This window comes from Rousettus aegyptiacus, unplaced genomic scaffold (assembly GCF_014176215.1).
Source record: "Rousettus aegyptiacus isolate mRouAeg1 unplaced genomic scaffold, mRouAeg1.p scaffold_m13_p_3, whole genome shotgun sequence".
NCBI classification, from domain to species: Eukaryota; Metazoa; Chordata; class Mammalia; order Chiroptera; family Pteropodidae; genus Rousettus; species Rousettus aegyptiacus.
The window spans coordinates 107,045,109-107,064,410 of NW_023416306.1; the positions used below are offsets into that span (position 1 = coordinate 107,045,109).

Genomic DNA, 19,302 nt, shown 5'->3' on the forward strand with positions numbered 1-19,302 from the left:
ATGATAATCTTATGAACTCAATTTGGAAAAGAAGCAGCCCCTGTCTCTTTAATACCTGGCAAAGCTTTATAAAAAAACAAATCTGTTTTTCCTTTTAGCCTATGGAAGGAGGTTGGTCACCAATCCTATTTTCTTTGCCTCCCTTGCCCCCATTGGACATGGATAATGCCATTTAACTAATTAAACTAGACTTGCCCTCTCTTTAGATGCCAGTTTCCATTATGGTAACAGCTGTCAGTGAGGCTTCCACTGATGGATACTTCCTTGGGCAGGTCGACACTGAGCCTGACTCCCCACCCGCTTCTTTCTGTCTCCTTTTCATTCTTTTTCCTTCCTGTCCTGTATTTTCTTCTTTCACTGGACTCTTATCTGACAGCTTTTGTTTCTTTTCTCTCTTCACCTTAAATTTATTCTTTGTCTTAGAGCCTTTAGTCTCTTCTTTCTAGGGGTCCCTTCCAGTCCCTACTCAGCCCCACCATTTCTCGCTCTCGGTCACTTTTCCTTTGGTCACCTTTTTGGAAGGTGAGTTAACTCTAACCTGTTGGAATGAATCTATAAATAAATGCAGGTTGCAAAACACATGAAATAAACAGTGGATCCAGTTCATACTGGATGGATAAAAAGGATCACTGTTCGAAGGAAGAGACAGCTTTTTTGCCTGGTAAACAGATATTTTTACATGATAGTGGTAAATACTATGATAGACAACAATGGCCTGTGGGTTCCCAAGGGAGGCAAATAACTAACTCAATGCAAAGATGGAAAAGGGGGAGGGGGCGTATAATTCTCTTGAATCCAGCATTCATAATAACCACTCTTAAAATACACTAACTCAATCCATACAACAACCTAAGAGCCAATGCAATTACACCAATGCAGTTATCATTTCAGAACCTACATAAGATACGTCAAGTCCTTTTTGGCAGATACAAAGATGTGCTGCTTTAGAAGTGTCCCTTCAAAAACTGGCTACCTATCTGCAAGAAGCCTGGTTAGCTCACAGCCTCCAGCTGTCCCATCAGCCCCTGGCCAACGACTGAGGCACCTAGCTATTCCCATGGAACAAGGACTCAAATGAGTACTTTTTGCTCTGGAAATTCCCTTTGGGCTGGCGGAGGCTTTGTCAGGTCTGCATCATGTGTGACATCTCTCCCTGCCCAGTCACACTTTTCCCCGCTTTTCTTTTTCGTAAGTGTTACTCCCTAATAAAATTTTTGGACTCTTAACTGTCTCAGCATCTGCTTCTTGGAAATTTCAACCTGTGTCACCTCTGAGAAGGCCTAGATTCTACTCGCACATTTTCATCTCACAAATTCTTGCTCCTGGGACTCCGGTAACCATCCCTGGAACTGCTAAGTAAACCAAACAACACCTGTCTCCTGATTTGCAAAACAGACTTCATTAGTGTTAGTCTCAATTAGACCCAACTTTGACTTCCCCTTACATGTCCTGTCTTTTCTAAAGTTTAAGAACAGATTGACTAGCCCCAGTGGACATTTTGCCTTAGATCATAAAATGAAAAACTGAGTTAGGACAAAAACTTAACCAAACAACCATTTAGCCAAAGAATTTTTGGTTAGTATTGTGGATGTTTCAGTAATCCATTGCTGTGTAACAAACTATCCCAAAACTTAGGGTCTTAATAACTATGTATTTGCTTGTGATTCCATGGTTGTCTGGACAGACTTCAGCAAGGATGGCTTGCCTATGTTCCATGTTAAAAGCTGAATTCACTCTCTCCATATGGATTTGGGCTGGAGGATCAAAGATGGCCTTACTCACTTCTGGCCCCTCAGCTGAATGGCTGGAATGTGGGAGCTTCTCTCCTTATAGTCTTTTATCCTCCAGAGCCTTGTGCCCTTCGAGGTCTTTCAATTTCTAGGATATTTCTCTCCTTTCTCTTTTCAGCTGGTTTGCCATTTAGGATAACTGGACTTCCATGAAGGCCCAGGTCTCTAAGAAGACAAAAGCAGACACTATAAGGCCTCTTAAAGCCTAGGTCTGAAACTCAGTATCACTTCTGCCACAGTCTGATAGCCAAAGCTTGTCAGAAGGCCAGCTCGGATTCAAGAAGAGGGGAAATATGCTTTTCCTGTTAACAGTGGCAAAGCCACACTGCATAAGTGCATGTGGGATGTGAGCCATTGTTGGTGATAACTTTGGACACGGCTTACCACAACAGATATGAGGAATAAAAATGTAGTCCATGCAGCACTCATCTCTGCTCACAACCAGGCTCACAGTCTGTTTTGACTAGTAAGAGATCTGGATGCGATTCCTTCCTCTCTACACTGCTCAGGGTTGAATGGAGACTAAGAGTGGCAGACAAAAAAGCACTGGCTTTCTTTTGAGCAGAAAACTGATCATGAGTCTAGAAAGAATCTCTAAGCAGACCATGCTAAATAGCTTTCCCGTGCTCCTAAAATTTGACCATTTACTACTTTAATAATTTATCCAAAGTGAACGTGAAACCAAAGACTTTGGGGAGCCGCCCTTGATCTGGATGATTTTCAGAAGTACCTGTGCTACTTCTAGGCCAGAGGAGACAATCCAAGCCTTAAGAATCCTGAATTCTACCAAAGACTAAATCTCTTCCACTAGAAAATCCTTCCTTTCCTAGACAAAAATGTTTATTCTGTTTAGGGTTTGGCCTGCAGAATCCTGTCTTTAAGATGAGTCAACCCTCTTTATCTTCTGCAAGGCTATATCCAAAACCCCCCCAAGACTATTTAGTTTTACTACTATATCATGTCTGTATATTTCATTTCTATATGTTAAGGACCTTGAAAGAAACAGTGATCTTATAACAAGAGAGGGATTCAAATTTGTGAACAATTAACATTTTTTATTTTTGGGGAATTTTTATGAGTTTATTTGAGCCAAACCGATGAAATATGCCAGAGAGCAAGATCTCAAGTGCTCCCTGTGAACAATTAACTATTAATTTAACAGTTCTATAATATAGCAATAATGGGGCTATCTTACTTTAGTAATAATATATATGTCTAAACTTAAAGCTACACAGGATACATCCCAAACGGAAGTATGAAAGCATCTCTTATTAACTTTCTTGAGGGAAGTTTCTAGAGCAAAGTTATTAAAGGAAGCAAAATCCCTTAGGTAGAGCAGTCCCCCTGAGCAGTCTTCCATGATCTCAAATCAGCCAACTTTCCATAGAGTATTTCTGCTGAGGAAGATAGCACTTTTGCTTCTCAGTATGTGTAATCATGAAAATTAAATGTCCAGAGATGCTCATGTGAATACATATTTATTTCTGTGTCTTCTACTTCTAAGCTCATATACAAAGTTAACGCATCTCAAAAGGCAGTGTAAATTACCTACTAAGTAAATTAAATTCAGAAAATGAATGGAAATGAATATTTTGATTACTAACTCTTTACAGTACCTAGCACATAGTAGTCACTCAATGGATGAAACTGCCACATCCTAATACACATACATCTTTCTTCTCAAAGTCCTCTTCTATTCACCCCTTCCTTTCCGTTACTATCCACAACCAGTTTTCAAGTTAATTAAAGATCCTGTCATGAAACACTTAGTTACAATAGACTAACTATATCCTTCTCCAAACTCACCTCCCCAATCCAACTAGAACACCAGATCAATCTTAAAACACTCTCTATTCACAAACCCTAAATTATTGTGTTGAATTCTGAATAAATTGCAAGCTCTTTACTCAGGTGACGTACTTTTTGCAATCTGGTCTCAAATATGGAAACGTAAATAATTTTCCAAACCCCCAAATATAATTTTCCATGTTCTAGTGAACTAATCTGAATTAGCAGGACACACATTACGCTTTCTTCATTCTGGTCTAGACCTTTGCTTTTATCATGTCCTTGGCCTGGAATTCTCTCCTATAGCTTGACCTACTAAAGACCTAGCTGTCACTTCAAGCCTGAACTTTGATGTCACCATCTTTCCAATGCCTTCCTGGGCCATCTGGGCTTAGAGTCCTCCATTCTTTGCAATCACATATATTTTTCAGAATCTACGCTGATGCTGCCTTGTGTGTAAAGATGGTTCGATATTAATAAACCGGGTCTTAGCTCCTTTACCAGGCTAGAAACTCTGAAAACAGGAGCCATGCCTTTTCAAGCTTTTCTTTCAGACAGTGTTTGTCGCCATGCAGAAATTGGATAATTCAGTGGTTTCTAAGTGCTCCCATTCAGAGGACCCCTTAAAAATAAAAACCTTTTGTATTTAAGTTTACTACACATAGAGACGTGCACATACCAAAATGTTTGGTTCAATTAATTCTCATAAATGACATACTGATGCAACCAATATCCAGAATAAGAAACACAACGCAACTTGAAAACCTAAAGTACCTTTGTCTCCCCTTATGAGAACTCTGTTTTAAAATATCACACATGATACTTGTAGATTTGGTATAAGTAAGAAGAGTGAGAATATGTATTTGTAGACTTCTTACATCACTGATCCATCAGTCTTCCTTCTCTCTCAAAGAAGTTCTCCTCACCTGCAAATTGGGAACTAATGTAATAGCAATCTTTGTAACTGACTGCATGGAAACATACACCTATAACAACTTCAATTGAAAAAGGTATATATCAAACTGTTAAGAGGAATTCTTCATTTCAAATATCTTTAGTAGTACACATACTGGTCAACTCTCAGGGCTGTTGTCCTTGTATTCAACATGGCCGCATGCGCGCCTATAAGCAACATGGCCGTGCTGCCAGGTACCAATATGGCAACCAAAGCCTCGTAGCGCCCGGCAGCACGAGACAGCGCCAATAAAAAATATGTCCGTCATCCTGCCAACACGTAAGATGGATCTTTTTTCAGCTTCAAAGCGAGCGCGAAACCGGAAATGACTTTTCCGCCTAGCGCGTTTCCCGGGATCTCTTTCCGGTTAGCCTTAGAGTGTCCGCGTGAGAATTGAATATTTCCTGGAACTCCGGCTGGGAGGTGCTCGTCCGCCGCGCCTGATTCGAGACTTGTTCAGGCTGGGAGAACAGGATGTCGGACACGTGGAGTTCTATCCAGGCCCACAAAAAGCAGCTGGACTCGCTGCGGGAGAGGCTGCAGCGGAGGCGGAAGCAGGACTCGGGGCACTTGGGTGAGGCGCGAGGCTGTCTCGGCCGATGCTAAACCAAGATGGGCGGGAGGGAACCCTGGAGAAAGAGACAGCTCTCGAGTCGGCGGCGCCTTTCTCCAAGCGGCTATTTCTTTAACGCTTAGTGCATTGATACTCTCTTTCGCCCCTCAGCATCACTGACCCTTCGCCCTCCTGCAGTAGTTGAGATTCCTTCCAACCCCGTGCTTTGATTCCTTCAGTTCGCTTTCCCAGGACTGACGCCAGGGCCCCACCTTCGTCCCAGGGGTGATGCCCCTTAAGTCTATAAGAAGGTCTCTTTTGCTAGACCTCTCAGCCCTGCCCCTCGAAGAATCAAGTTCCCTCTTTTTGTTGCTCCCATGGCGCTTTGTTCTCCCCTCGGTTATAGCGACTGTTTTATAGTGGTTGTTTTTTGTGAGTGTGGGACCCTGAGAGCAAGCACCGAGCCTTGATATCCACAGGGCCCCTTTCAGTGGCCCTCACTGAGTTGCACTCACTGTTGCTAAATGAGTAGAGGAACTGGTATTGTTTCAGTCATTTACATGCCGAGCAGGAATATGAAAACATTTATTTAAAAAACTCTTTCTCCCCTCCGGTTACCCACTGTGTCAGCCATAAAACGAAAGAACCTCAAAAGATTTTCAGTCCTACCTGTCACCTATTCCCAGCACGAGCCCTGAATTATTTAAGGTCAATCTTGTCTTGATACATATCTGGTTCATGCACACATATTTTGGTCCCTGGAACTAGCAGAGTCCCTGGCAGGACATTCACACCATAATAAATAAATAAACATCTATTGAGTTTCTACAGTTGCATGAGTCTAGTTAGACAAAAATAAGTATGACATTGATCCTGCCCTCAGAGTTTGAAATTTAGTTAGGGATAAAGGATTGATGCTAATAAAAAGTCATATGCAATATTTTACATGTTAAATACCAAACGAATGATTCCACAATGAATACAGTGAAAGGAGAAGTGAGGAACGAGTTGGTTTGGTGAGTGAAGGCATCATGGAAGAGTTGGCACTAGGAATTTGGTTTTGACGACTATATAGGACTTATTAGAAAGAAGTTAAGAGGGCAGGGTGAGTAGAGGAAGAAGTGCAAGACACATGATCAGGAATTATTAGGCATTGGAATAGTTACTGAATTACCCAAGAGGGAGAATATTTTCCTTCAATTCCTTTGACCTCTAGTTGTTGATCCAGTTTTCTCTATTTTTTCTTATTCTTTCATTTTTTCTGTTTCTGAGCCTTTTATTTATGCATATCAGTTTTAGACAATATAACAATTACATAACTATCACATAGACACATGACCCAGTTGCTTCTTATTTTATCATATACTCTTACTGGGCTTAAGTATCCGAACTTTTTCAAAAACAGCATTTTGGAAGGAAATGATCAGAGGCATGTCTGTTACACATATGTGTGTGTTCTTGAAAAACCTTACTTTCTGCAAAAGCCTGCATTTAAGATACAGGGCTTATAGAAGAAATACATGTAGAAGTAGTCTACTCAAAACCTATGTAACTTTGTTAGTAGAACCCTTACAGTATTCTACTAAAATTACTAGCATAGTTAAATCTCTAATGGTGTCTTGACCTGTAATGAAAGTCATTCCATCTCCATAGCCTATATCCTGGAATTCCTACTTTTCCTTCCAAAAATTAGTCTTTTTGTTTAACCAAGGGAAATAACTTCACAGTTTCTTCATCTGGACTTTTAGCCTCCAAGATAGCTTAACATGGTGCAAAGTGAAGCACTTCTTGAGGCCACTAAACCAGATACACACACACACACACACACATACACACACACACACACTTTTAAAGGCATTTCTCTAGGATTCAGACCTTTTTTTTCTTAACATATTCATGTACTGCCAAAGATTTTTCTGTGAGAGTATTTGCCCATGACCACTTCAAAACATCAACATGATGAGAAAATCATTTGGGAACCAAGTTTTCCATGTTATTCTGATATTTCCTTATTTACCAATTGCATATGAACTGATTTACATTGAATAAATACATTGTAGCAAAACAGATTGTACTTGGATAATATTTGAGAGAAGTCTGAGAAACTTGTTTAATGGAGCCTCTTTTAGAGGTCCATGGAGTGGTCATTGGGAAAGCAGCAGTAGGATATGGGGGCCCTCTGGGTAAGTTGCTCGATCAGTAGAAAAGAATGGCTGATGGTTCTATTCTTTTGTACCTAGAAACTCAACAATTACTACATTTGGACACTAGGTTAATTGACTTCACTATGTGTATTTCAATAGAAGGTAATGTATGTAGCCTTGTTCTGTACCCTCCCTATATTTTCACATGGATAGCCTATCACTTTATTTTAGTCTCCTGGGACTCTTTTGCAGTGTAGAAAGATGTGACAGTCTTGGATGTGAGCATTTCTTCTAGGGATTTTTTTTTGGGGGGGGAGTATTTAATTTTAGTATGGAATAATTTGTTATCCTTCAGCAGTGGCAATTTAAAAAGGAGACTTAAAGATTCAAGTAGTTGTTGCCTTTAACAAAGTGATTTACAAAATTAATTTTTAAAAAACCGTATCACTATACTACATCATTGACTACTTTGTGTTCAGCTATGTCTTTGTCATTTTTGCGAGAGACGACATCTATATGTAGTTTGTTTATTGGTTATACACAGCATACCTTACACTTACCATTTCTAAATTCATATTCTTTAGATGGATGATCTATTGTTCTTGGTCATTTTAAGTTGCACTTCACTTTTTCATGGTTTTAACCTCACTTTGGTATTAATATTTGAGAGAAGTCTGAGAAACTTGTTTAATGGAGCCTCTTTTAGAGGTCCATGGAATGGTCATTGGGAAAAGTTGGTGCCATATGCAAACCTAACCCCTAGAGCCTCAATACTTTATTCAGGTCCTTGCTAAGCATGTTTAATAATTTAGACAAGATTGTAGTCTCCTTTGAATCCAAGTATTCTTTTTGGTTATAACTATTTCTTAACTTGTATGTCTACCTAATAATATATGGTTAAGACTCCTAGTACATCCACCTAATAATATGATTAAGACTCCTATAAAAGTATTTTTGAGGTTGTGACTAAATATATGTCGTCTTGTGTCCTAGGGTTTTGTGAGGCCCTAGGTAAGGCAGGAATAGGTAGAGATGAATCATACAAATTAATCCAGCCGGTTACTGTTTTTTTCTTTTTTCAATTATTTTGATTTTTCCAAAAAGATATTTCTTTGAATGTTAAGAATCTTAGGAAAATATTGTGAAACACACTTTATTAGTTTATTAATCAGATTGTTATGTAAGATGTAACAAAAGGCTTGGTTAAAGTTCATATCATTCTTTTTTTTTCTCACAGGAAATAAAAATTTTCATACCACATCTTGGTTTTTATAGCATTATTGAAATCTAATATTTAATTGTTTACTACTGTCCTCAGTGTTAGAAGACAAGGATATTAAACGAATGAATTGCAAAATAGTATGGACAAAGAATCTGTTCGGAGCTCTTTGTTAATTAGGCATTTTTTTTTTAAGTACAATTTTTTAAAAAATTGTATCAAAGTATGCTACATAAAACTTACCATTTTAACCATTTGTAAGTATACAGTTGAGTAATGTGAATTGCATTCACATTGTTGGGCAACCAATCTTCAGAACTTTTTCATCTGGCAAAACTGAAACTCTACCTATTAAATAGTTCCGTATCCTCCTTTCCCCCCAGTTCCTGGCAACCACCATTCTACTTTCTGTTTCTATGAGTTGATTACTAGATATCCCATAGAAATGGAATCATAATAAAGCCTTTGTCTTTTTATGACTGGCTTATTTCACTTAGCATAATGTCCTCAAGGGTCATCCATGTCATAGCATTTGTCAGAATTTCTTTTTTAAGGCTGAATATTCTGTTGTATATCTATACCACATTTTGTTTATCCATTTATTCATTGGTGGACATTTGATTTCTCCCTTTTAACTATTGTGAATAATGCCGCTGTCAACAGAGGTGTACAAATATCTATTTGAGACCCTGCTTTCAAAAATTTTAGATAATATACCCAGAAGTGGAAATGCTAGATCATATGGCACAGGTTTCCTCCACACTATCCAAAAATAGAGTGTTCTTATGAAACTTTTTGTAAGCTGAAATGGCATAAAGCAAAGCAATTACCTTAGGATCCATCACGCCCTGCTTCTCACCTTTTTTCATAAAAGCAAAAACCTTTGGATTTCTTTCATTTAGCAAGACTAGGCACTAAGGAAGGTTTTTTGTAGAAGCAAAGTAGTATAAAGCAAACTTCAAAAAGCAAGGGATTCCTTTAATTCTGTTTTCAATTTTTTGAGGAATCAGCAAACTTTTCTGTAAAGTACACCTTTTTGTAATGAAGATTATTACCTTAAATAAATCTTTATTTTAATTGAAACAAAGTAGACTTGGCCAAGTCTACTTTGTGAATATGTGAATATGTGAACTGCTCAATGTATTTCATCTGTGAGACTGCAGATGTGCACATAGATGTTAATATATTTTGGAGGTCAGCAAATCAGTAAGCTGGCCATATTTTTATATCTACAAGCTAATATTTTGTTTATATGCATGGAGCTCTTAACCAAAGAATAAACTCAAGTATTATGTATTACTGTGCTAAACCCAACACATAATTTTTATTAGATTAGAAACAGTGTCAGCATTGTTACCAGCATAGAGTAAGTAGTAAATATATTGAATTAATAAATGAACAAATACTTTCTGAAGGAGTTTGAACCCAGCTGTTCTTAATCCTTTTCTGGACAATAGGCCATATTAAGAATGATAAAACACTGGCATCTTTTCCCAAATTATGTGTGTGTACATATTATTATTCATATGTAAAGATTTGCATGTGGCTAAAGCCCATCCATAAGTAAGTTACATTAATTAGCTGTTAACTTTTCCCACATTAAACATGAAGTCCTTCCCCTTCCTTCTAATAACCTTAAAAGAGGTATTTTCAGCTCCAGCGTCCTGATTGTCATGAAAAGAAAACTCTTAGGAGGTGTTATTAACATAAGGATTTATGACCAAAATCACATCACCAGGTTGTGTTTTTAAAAAAGCAGTATTAAAACAAGTGATTAGTCAAATTGCCAAAGAGGAAAAAAAAATCTGGAGATTGAAAATGTATGTTAAAGTGGTTCCTTTTATATAAACTTGTTACTTTAAGAAAAGTTATAAATTACTCAAAGAACATCTAAATTCTGTTACTAACTGGAGAAAGCCAAAACTCTAAAGTGTTCATATGGTTACCTTCTTGATAGTATCAATAGGTTAATTATAAAAAGCCCACTTTCGTGAGCCACAAGGAAGTATACAGATGTTGTATTATAAAATTGTACACCTGAAACTTACATAATATTATTAACCAGTGTTACCCCAATGTATTTTTTTAAAAAGCACATTTCAGTTTATTGACACTAAAATTGGAGCAAAATCAGTCTTTTTCTCAGAGATAATGTCTGAGAGGGTATAAAGTCTAGATTAAAAAAAATCTTTTAGAAATAGAAAATAACATTTATATGAGAAGTTAGTAGGAAAGAAATCAAGAGCATTAACATCTAACCGAATTTATTGTTATTTTAAATATGATAATAGCAGATGTAACTGTCAAGTAGGTTGTTTTTTTTCATTGAACTGTTAGCTCCTTGGCTTTATTTAAAATAAACTCAGAAAATGTTTATCAAAAAAATAATGTGATATTGCATATTTAAGCCAAGTGTCTCAAGAACCACTTTTGTGTGTGTGTGGCAGTGAATAAATATATTCCCAAACATAGTTTGGATTAGATTACATTAATAAGAATGTTTCTGAAGTACTGATTGAAAATTTGAAATCTTGGGAGAAAATGCTCAGTAATTTGACATTTATTTTAATGACAGCACTCATTTTCTTGTAAGTTATGTGAGCAAGAAATAAGCAAAATATGCAAAAGCAAGATATAATAGGTCTCTAGAGAAGACATACGGATAACTAGCGGGTATATGAAAAGGTATTTAACATCACCAATCATCAGGAAAATGCAAATCATAGTCATAATGAGATATTAACTTCATACTTGTTAGGATGGCTATTATTTAAAAATTAAAAGATAATGTGTTGGTAAAGAGAATAGCCATCGTTGAAGACAGTATGGAGGTTCCTCAAAAAATGAAAAATAGAATTGCCATATAATCCAGCAGTCCTGCTTCTGTGTACTCAAAAGAATTAAAATCAGGATACCTGCACACCCATGTTCACTGCAGCATTACTCCCAATAGCCAAGATATGTAAACAACCTAAATGTTCATTGGTGGATGAATGGATAAAGAAAATGTGGAATATATATACAATGGAATATTATTCAGCCATAAAAAGGAGCCTGCCAGGGTGAACCTAGAAGACCTTATACTAAGTGAAATAGACAAAGATGAATACGGTATAATCTGATTTAGATGATATTTGAGATGTAGAATCTAAAATAGTCAGATGTGGGGAGTAGAATGGTGATTGCTAGGGAATGGGAGAGAGAGGTAAATGAGGTGATGGTCATCGGGTACATAGTTTGTTACATAAAATAAGTTCTGGAGATCTATATAGCATAATGTCTATAGCTAACAATATCATATAGTTAAACATTTTCTAAGAGGGTATATCTTACATCAAGTGATCTTACCACACACGCAAATAATAATAAAGGCAGCAGAAGGAAACTTCGGGAGGTGATTATATTTATGGCCTTGATGGTGGTAATTGGTTTCATGGGTGTGTATACTTTTCTTCAAAGTCATTGAGCTGTATACATTAAATATGTACAGCTTTTTACATGTCAGTCATGCTTCAAAGTAGTTAAAAAAGATGTAATAGGGATTTTCTATAGGGGGCGTAGTCCTTTATTAATAAAATAAAACTCATACTAAGGACAACAGTGTGCGTGTGTGTGTGTGTGTGTGGGGGATGGGTAATTTATGGCTCACCTAAAATATTTAAAATTTCAAAACTGCACAACAGAGTATGCTAAGTATTAACTTAAAACTTGTAGACAAATCTACATCTTCCTTTAGTCTGTTTCTGTTATCAGAATCTTTAGGTAAATAGCTTACATAATTTACTTCCTTTGGCATACTTTATGAGTTCTATAGGTCAATATATAATGTATAAAACAATTTGTGGATACAATGCCTGAAATCTTAATTTTAAAATATTTTATATTTTTTCTGCCTTATTAATGATATTTATCATTGATTGTGCTTAGGTTGCTTAATGAAATAAATTTGGTTACTTCAAAAAAATTTAAAACTTGACCGATAGTGTAAATTGTAATTGGGGTATTTTAGCTTACATTTATTAGACTTGTAGAATCTCTGAATTGCAAGGGACTTTTGTAGTCACCAACTCAGTCCTGTTCAATGCAAGAATTTTGCTTGTAGTCTTCCAAGTAAGCTAATTGTCACTCCTATTTCTTTCATAATTCTTTTACTTTAGGTCAGTTGCTCTCAAATTCTTTCTCATTTAGACCTTCAAAGTGCTTCCGTGACCCATCCATACCCATCCATGTGTACAACACCTTTGCCAAAACAAAACAAGAAACTTTTATCAGTTCATCTGGTAAAGGTTCTAGTCTCTTAGCAAATAAAGGAATCGCAAGTAAGCAAGGTGAAGAAAGTTATGTCAATTATATGACATTTCCAGCTAACATGGAGTTTATTTTCCAAATAGTGCATAACTTATTTTTATAAAATTTAATGTTCAGCAGGGTTTTTGGTGTAGTTCAGGTCCATTGTCCTTGGAATTTTTGAGTTAAATTTCACTAAAATCATTTCCATTAAAATGGAAATTTTTTAGTTTCTTAAGTCTTATTAAGATTGTGTTGGCTATTCAGTTTATGAAGTAGTAGAGTAGGTAATAAAAATAGGAAGTATCATCTAGTGACCAGGGCTTCAGCAAAGTTTTTAAGATTTTTGTGTTTGACGTTAAAGGTCACATCATTCTAACCTCCAACACTTCCATTTTCATGTCCAGTGGCCTTAATTCATAAAATTCACACTCCATTCCTCAAAAAGATATGATCACAGCTTAGGTTGTTGAAAATATTTCTGGCTTTTAAATTCAGGTTGATTATATCAATATCATTTAGAGTAACTTGAATGGAGGTGGTATAGACACTTCTATCAACTACACTGCTAAATTATTTCCTTTGAAGCACAGCAAGGATAAGGAATTAGGAAAACACCTCTTATCCAATAGAAGAAAAGGTAAGCTGTTTCTAGAAAACTCAGGGTTATCTTCGCAAATCAGTGAATACTTGAGTATGATTGAGGAAAAGTTATCTAGTGCTAAATGTGGTCAGAGTATTTCCTGCATGAAATGAAAGAATTGTCCTATGAATGCTGGGGAATTTGATTTCTGAGGAATGTATAGACTGACAGTGGTTGCCCTTTTGCGTTTTCACTTCACTCCTAGATCTACGGAATCCAGAGGCAGCGCTGTCTCCAACCTTCCGCAGTGACAGCCCAGTGCCTGCTGCACCCACTTCTGGTAGCTCTAAGCCCAGCACAGCTTCAGCAGTTCCTGAACTAGCTACAGACCCTGAATTAGAGAAGAAGTTGCTACACCACCTCTCCGATCTAGCCCTAACATTGCCCACTGATGCCGTGTCCATCCGGCTTGCCATCTCCACGGTAACGGCCTGATAAGTCAGGGTTGGGATCTACCACTTCTTTTCTTCAGTTCATGGTCAGTGTCTTATTCCCTTCCTTCTTTCCCTAGCCAGATGCCCCTGCTACTCAAGATGGGGTGGAAAGCCTCCTACAGAAGTTTGCAGCTCAGGAGTTGATAGAGGTAAAGCGAGGTCTCCTACAAGATGATGCACATCCCACTCTTGTGACCTATGCTGATCATTCCAAGCTTTCTGCCATGATGGGCGCTGTGGCAGAAAAGAAGGGCCCTGGGGAGGTAACAGGGACTATCACAGGGCAGAAGCGGCGTGCAGAACAGGACTCGACCACAGTAGCTGCCTTTGCTGGCTCTTTGGCCTCTGGTCTGGCCTCTTCAGCATCAGAAGCAGCCAAGGAGCCAACCAAGAAATCAAGGAAACATGCTGCATCAGATGTTGATCTGGAGATAGAAAGCCTTCTGAATCAACAGTCTACTAAAGAACAACAGAGCAAGAAGGTAGGGGCAGATGGAAATGCTTTTATACATATACTTTGAATTGTACCTTGGGTTTAGAGAAATTTACCCTTAGGGCAAGGAACAGTTCTTAGAATTGAAGGTTTGGAGCAGTGGTTCTCAACTAGGGATGATTTTGCTCCCCTCCTTCCTGCAGAGGACATTTGGCAATGTCTGAAGATATTTCTGGTTGTCACACACAGGGGAGTGCTACAGACATCTAGTGGGCAGAGGCAAGGGATACTGCTAAGCATCCTACAGTCCTAGTAGGACAGCCCCTACACAACAAAGGATTATCCAGCCCAAAATGTCAATAATGCCAATGTCAAAAAAATAGAGACTCTTTATCATTGGATCTGTTTGGAAGAATCATGTGATCAAAAGAAGAGCTATTCAAATAACAAATAGAGGGAGATGAATGGAGATGAATACTGTAAGTCATATGGACCAGTAATTATGGAAAGTGATTAAACAATGTGAATTGACAGTACAGCAGGTCCTCGAATAATGTTGTTTTGTTCAAAGTCATTTTGTTATAAGAATGAGACGCTGTAGGAACTTAACTCAACACCATTTGGCCTGTGGTAAAATTGGTTTCATTATACATCATTATGCTTAAAATCACAAATCCTATTGATGACGTTAAGAGAGAACTTACTGTTTAGTGGTTGACTATAAATATTGGACACACATGAGTTCTCATCAGTTTGCTACTTCTAGCTGTGTGATTTTGAACAAGTTAATTAACTTCTCTTGAGCCTTAGTCTTCTCATCTTTAACGCAAGGAAAACTAGAGTACCCTCCCTCCCTTACAGAATTGTTGCATAGACTGAGCTAAATAGTAAAGTGCTTGCACTGTTCCTTTGTTTAGTACCTAATAAATATAAGTGGTTTTGGTGGGCATTATTGTCAAGTGGAATTTATAGAGGTGGTTTAAGGGCTAATTTTATCTACAAACCCTTTTAAGTCCAAGAATTCTTCTGTCACAGGTCAGTCAGGAGATCCTAGAGCTATTAAATACTACAACAGCCAAGGAACAATCCATTGTTGAAAAGTTTCGGTCACGAGGTCGGGCCCAAGTGCAAGAGTTTTGTGACTATGGAACCAAGGAGGAGTGCATGAAAGCCAGTGATGCTGATCGGCCATGTCGCAAGCTGCACTTCAGGTCTCTTGGGAGGGAGAGCAGGGGTCATGAATCTCCAAGAAGCTGCCATTCCTTTTCTGTACATTCCTTCTAGTCTTTGGGGTTATATCTTTAATCCTGTTATTTAATGGTTTTAATATTGTTTGTCTGAGATCTCCAGACTCTGAAGGTATACTTTTAGTAGTGTTCTGTGGAAGGGAGTACTCCCAAATAGATGCGAAGTTTTTTTTTAATGCTCCTTTTTCTTCTGGCAATAGCAAGGCATCTCTGTCTCTGAGCCCCAGTGAATGTGGAAGGAGGATGTTAGGAGAAATAGGACCCAGGGCTCTTAGGTCAGTGTTTTATACTGCTATAACCAGCAAGCTTCCTTCCTTCCTGTCGTAAGATAAGGAGATTATGTCTTTGCTCAGAGAGGAATTAAAACTCCATTAGTGTGATTTATGGATTTCCATGTCACCTGCCTCCCCCTTCTCTGAAAACTCTTGGAGGAAGCTCTGATGATAAAATTAGTAGAGGGTAAAAGACAGGACATTTTGAAACAGTTTGGACCTTGAACTCTGGGATCTAACTCTGAAATATCACCTTGATTCTGATTTTCCCTTTATATTTCCCCAGGCGAATTATCAATAAACACACTGATGAGTCATTAGGTGACTGCTCTTTCCTTAACACATGTTTCCACATGGATACCTGCAAGTATGTTCACTATGAAATTGATGCTTGCATGGATTCTGAGGCTCCTGGGAGCAAAGATCATACACCAAGCCAGGAGCTTGCTCTTACACAGAGTGTTGGAGGTGACTCCAGTGCAGATCGTCTCTTTCCGCCTCAGGTACCTGTCAGCTCAATTTAGGATTTTTATCTGAGTAGGGCAGCCATACAGATAGGAAAGCAGGACATAATCAGTAATTTGTCTTGCTTATTGGGAATGGAGTGGGATAGATATGCTCATGAGGGAGTAGGAAAATCAAATGGAAAAGAGGGAATGGGGCCATGAATCTGAGAGTGAGGAAAGGAAGATGACCAAATACCACCTCATGCAGTGGATCTGTTGTGATATCCGCTACCTGGACGTCAGTATCTTGGGCAAGTTCGCAGTTGTGATGGCTGACCCACCCTGGGATATTCACATGGAGCTGCCCTATGGGACCCTGACAGATGATGAGATGCGCAGGCTCAACATACCAGTACTGCAGGATGATGGCTTTCTCTTCCTCTGGGTCACAGGCAGGTAATGCAGTTCAAAGATATTTAGTTATGGGCAGATATAGTACAGAGTAAGTACTGAGTGGCGATAAAATCCTGGGTTTTCCTAGCCATGCTATTAAATATATGATTGAGTGAGCTTTTTTTTCTACTGAGACCTAAAGCCTGTTTATAACAGAAATTATACCTTGAATTCTACTTAGAGGTAAGGCCATTGAGGATACATTTTCTTTCCCTTCTTAGATCCACCCTGTTGCCCAAATGGTGTCTTGCATATAAATGTTCACTGAATGTCTACTGAAAACAACACTTAGCTATCTTGAAAGGAGGAAAAAAATATGGATATAGAAGTATCTCTTTATCCCTTATTTCTAGGGCCATGGAGTTGGGTAGAGAATGTCTGAATCTCTGGGGGTAAGTAGCAATCATTGCGTTGCTTTGAGAGAAAATAAATACGTAATTGCTATAGTTGAGATATGTGTCCTGTTCTTCCAGAGTATTCCTTTTGATTCCTTGCCTCTGTAGATGGTACTGTTCAAACTGTGAAAGCCTAATTAAGCTCTAGTTCTCTTTTTTATGCCCCACAGTTATGAACGGGTAGATGAAATTATCTGGGTGAAGACAAATCAACTGCAACGCATCATTCGGACAGGCCGTACAGGTCATTGGTTGAACCATGGGAAGGAACACTGCTTGGTGAGCAGCAGTCGGGCTCATTTCATTAGGTGGAAAAGACAAATTGTTTGATTTTTTTATTGAGAAAAAGTTCACATGTTGGGGATTCATAAGGTAATTTGTTCTCTGTGGTGAGCAGGTTGGTGTTAAAGGAAATCCCCAAGGCTTCAACCAGGGTCTGGATTGTGATGTGATCGTAGCTGAGGTATGTGTTTTCTCAGGCATCTAAGGTTTTCACATTTTAATTGGTATCAGTTATTCATGTCAGGTATATTCTTATCCCAAGTTCTCTCATTTGGATCATAAACATAAATGGAAAGGGCTAGAATTGCAGTCTTGGGTAACTTAAAAGCAGCTAGAGCCTTTATTTCCTAGGTTCGTTCCACTAGTCATAAACCAGATGAAATCTATGGCATGATTGAGAGACTATCCCCTGGCACTCGCAAGATTGAGTTATTTGGACGACCACACAATGTGCAGCCCAACTGGTAAGGTGATCTGAGACCATGCTTGCCCCAAGGGCAAAACTGTTTATAGTCAAGAACAGAAGTTAGTACAGCTTCACCTCATATTCTAGTAGTCTATAAGTGGGATTCATAAGCCACCTAAGCTTATATTTAAACTGTTCTACAGGATTCTGCAACAATGGAAACACAATAGGTTTTAGGACTCAAAACTACTGCTCTCTAGGGTTTCTACTCTCAAGCAACCTAAAGAGCTTCCTCAGTTATTCTAGTTATGTTTTGAATGTTCCCCCTTGTGGTTTAAAAATCTGTTAAATCTGTCAACAATTTTAATATATTTCATCCTGTTAGTAGAGCTTTAAAAGACATGCTGCTAGCATTTTACTTTTATCCTAAGAATACTCACTGGCACCAACAACTTTGTGAAGTAGGCCTGGATAGCCATCAGTTATTAACGCTTAAGTAATACAGATCCTGCCTGTTTTAACACCAGAATCTGTGCTCAGTTCCTAACCAGGCATGCTACCCTATACTACTATTAAAGTCTTTTAAAATTGATTGGCATGAATATTTGATGAGACAGTAGGCAATCTTAATAAAAGTTATGCATCATTTAACAATATTAAGCCTTTTAATTCCAGGATTTTTGGTTTGTCCTCTTTCTCCTTGCTTCAGGATCACCCTTGGAAACCAACTGGATGGGATCCACCTACTAGACCCAGATGTGGTTGCCCGGTTCAAGCAAAGGTATCCAGATGGTATCATCTCTAAACCTAAAAATCTCTAGAAGAACTTTGTCACAGAGATAAGCGTCCATAGCCATGGCTCTGCAGGCAGCACCTGAAGAGTGATATTTGTACAATAGCTTTTTTCCTTATTTAAATAAAAGTTTATATTGTAATTGGGATTTTGAGGTCAAACTTTGGCTTTGCCACTTAACAGTGTGTAATCTATGTAACTCATCTCTCAGTATGATTCTTGATACATAAACTGGGAATATTATTCACCTCATGGGTTGATGTAAGGATTCAAACTGAATGCATGGAAAGCATTAACGTGTTGATTATAGAGTACAAGATCAAAGTGATTAGCAGTTAATACTATATAAACATAATAATCAAGAAGGGAGTTCTCTGGGACAGCATTTCTCAAGGTGAGATTTGCGTTTCACTTAAGGTTAGCATCACTAGGGCTATCATGTTCTAAACATTTGCTTATACTGTTACACTATGTGGCTTTGCCAGTCTCTTATTCTTTAGCTTGTTTCCAAGAAAAACGAAGTAAGTACATTTTAGATTAAATAAGTACCTAGGATGTGCAGAGAATTAACCTATACATATTATTTACATGAAAACACCTCTGGCTTATCTTTTAGAAGATATTTCATCAAACAGAAGTGAACACATCTTTAGACTTTGGTGAAACCTTATATTTAAAAATGTTGAGTTCTGCCTTTTACCCTCATAAACTGAATAACTGAAGTAAGGAGGGATAGTGACTACAGAAATGACATTTGTAAAG

The 19,302-nt window shown here is 38.0% G+C and overlaps 1 protein-coding gene across 1 annotated transcript; it reads left to right on the plus strand.

Moving 5' to 3' along the window:
- Positions 1-4,875: 4,875 nt before the first annotated feature.
- METTL3 (methyltransferase like 3) lies at positions 4,876-18,688 on the plus strand. Its single transcript, XM_016165566.2, has 11 exons — positions 4,876-5,107; positions 13,585-13,802; positions 13,891-14,295; positions 15,282-15,457; positions 16,052-16,268; positions 16,480-16,667; positions 17,018-17,056; positions 17,230-17,338; positions 17,457-17,522; positions 17,693-17,805; positions 18,457-18,688. The coding sequence occupies exons 1-11, from the start codon at positions 5,008-5,010 to the stop codon at positions 18,566-18,568; spliced, it is 1,743 nt and encodes a 580-aa protein (XP_016021052.1). The 5' UTR covers positions 4,876-5,007; the 3' UTR covers positions 18,569-18,688.
- Positions 18,689-19,302: the final 614 nt, after the last annotated feature.

Excerpts from the sequence above, each read along its gene's own strand:
- METTL3 (XM_016165566.2), top strand. The coding sequence starts at position 5,008 with ATGTCGGACACGTGGAGTTCTATCCAGGCCCACAAAAAGCAGCTGGAC. Across the intron at positions 5,108-13,584 it reads GCAGGACTCGGGGCACTTGG|ATCTACGGAATCCAGAGGCA; the intron begins GTGAGGCGCGAG and ends CTTCACTCCTAG. Across the intron at positions 16,668-17,017 it reads TTCCTCTGGGTCACAGGCAG|GGCCATGGAGTTGGGTAGAG; the intron begins GTAATGCAGTTC and ends CCTTATTTCTAG.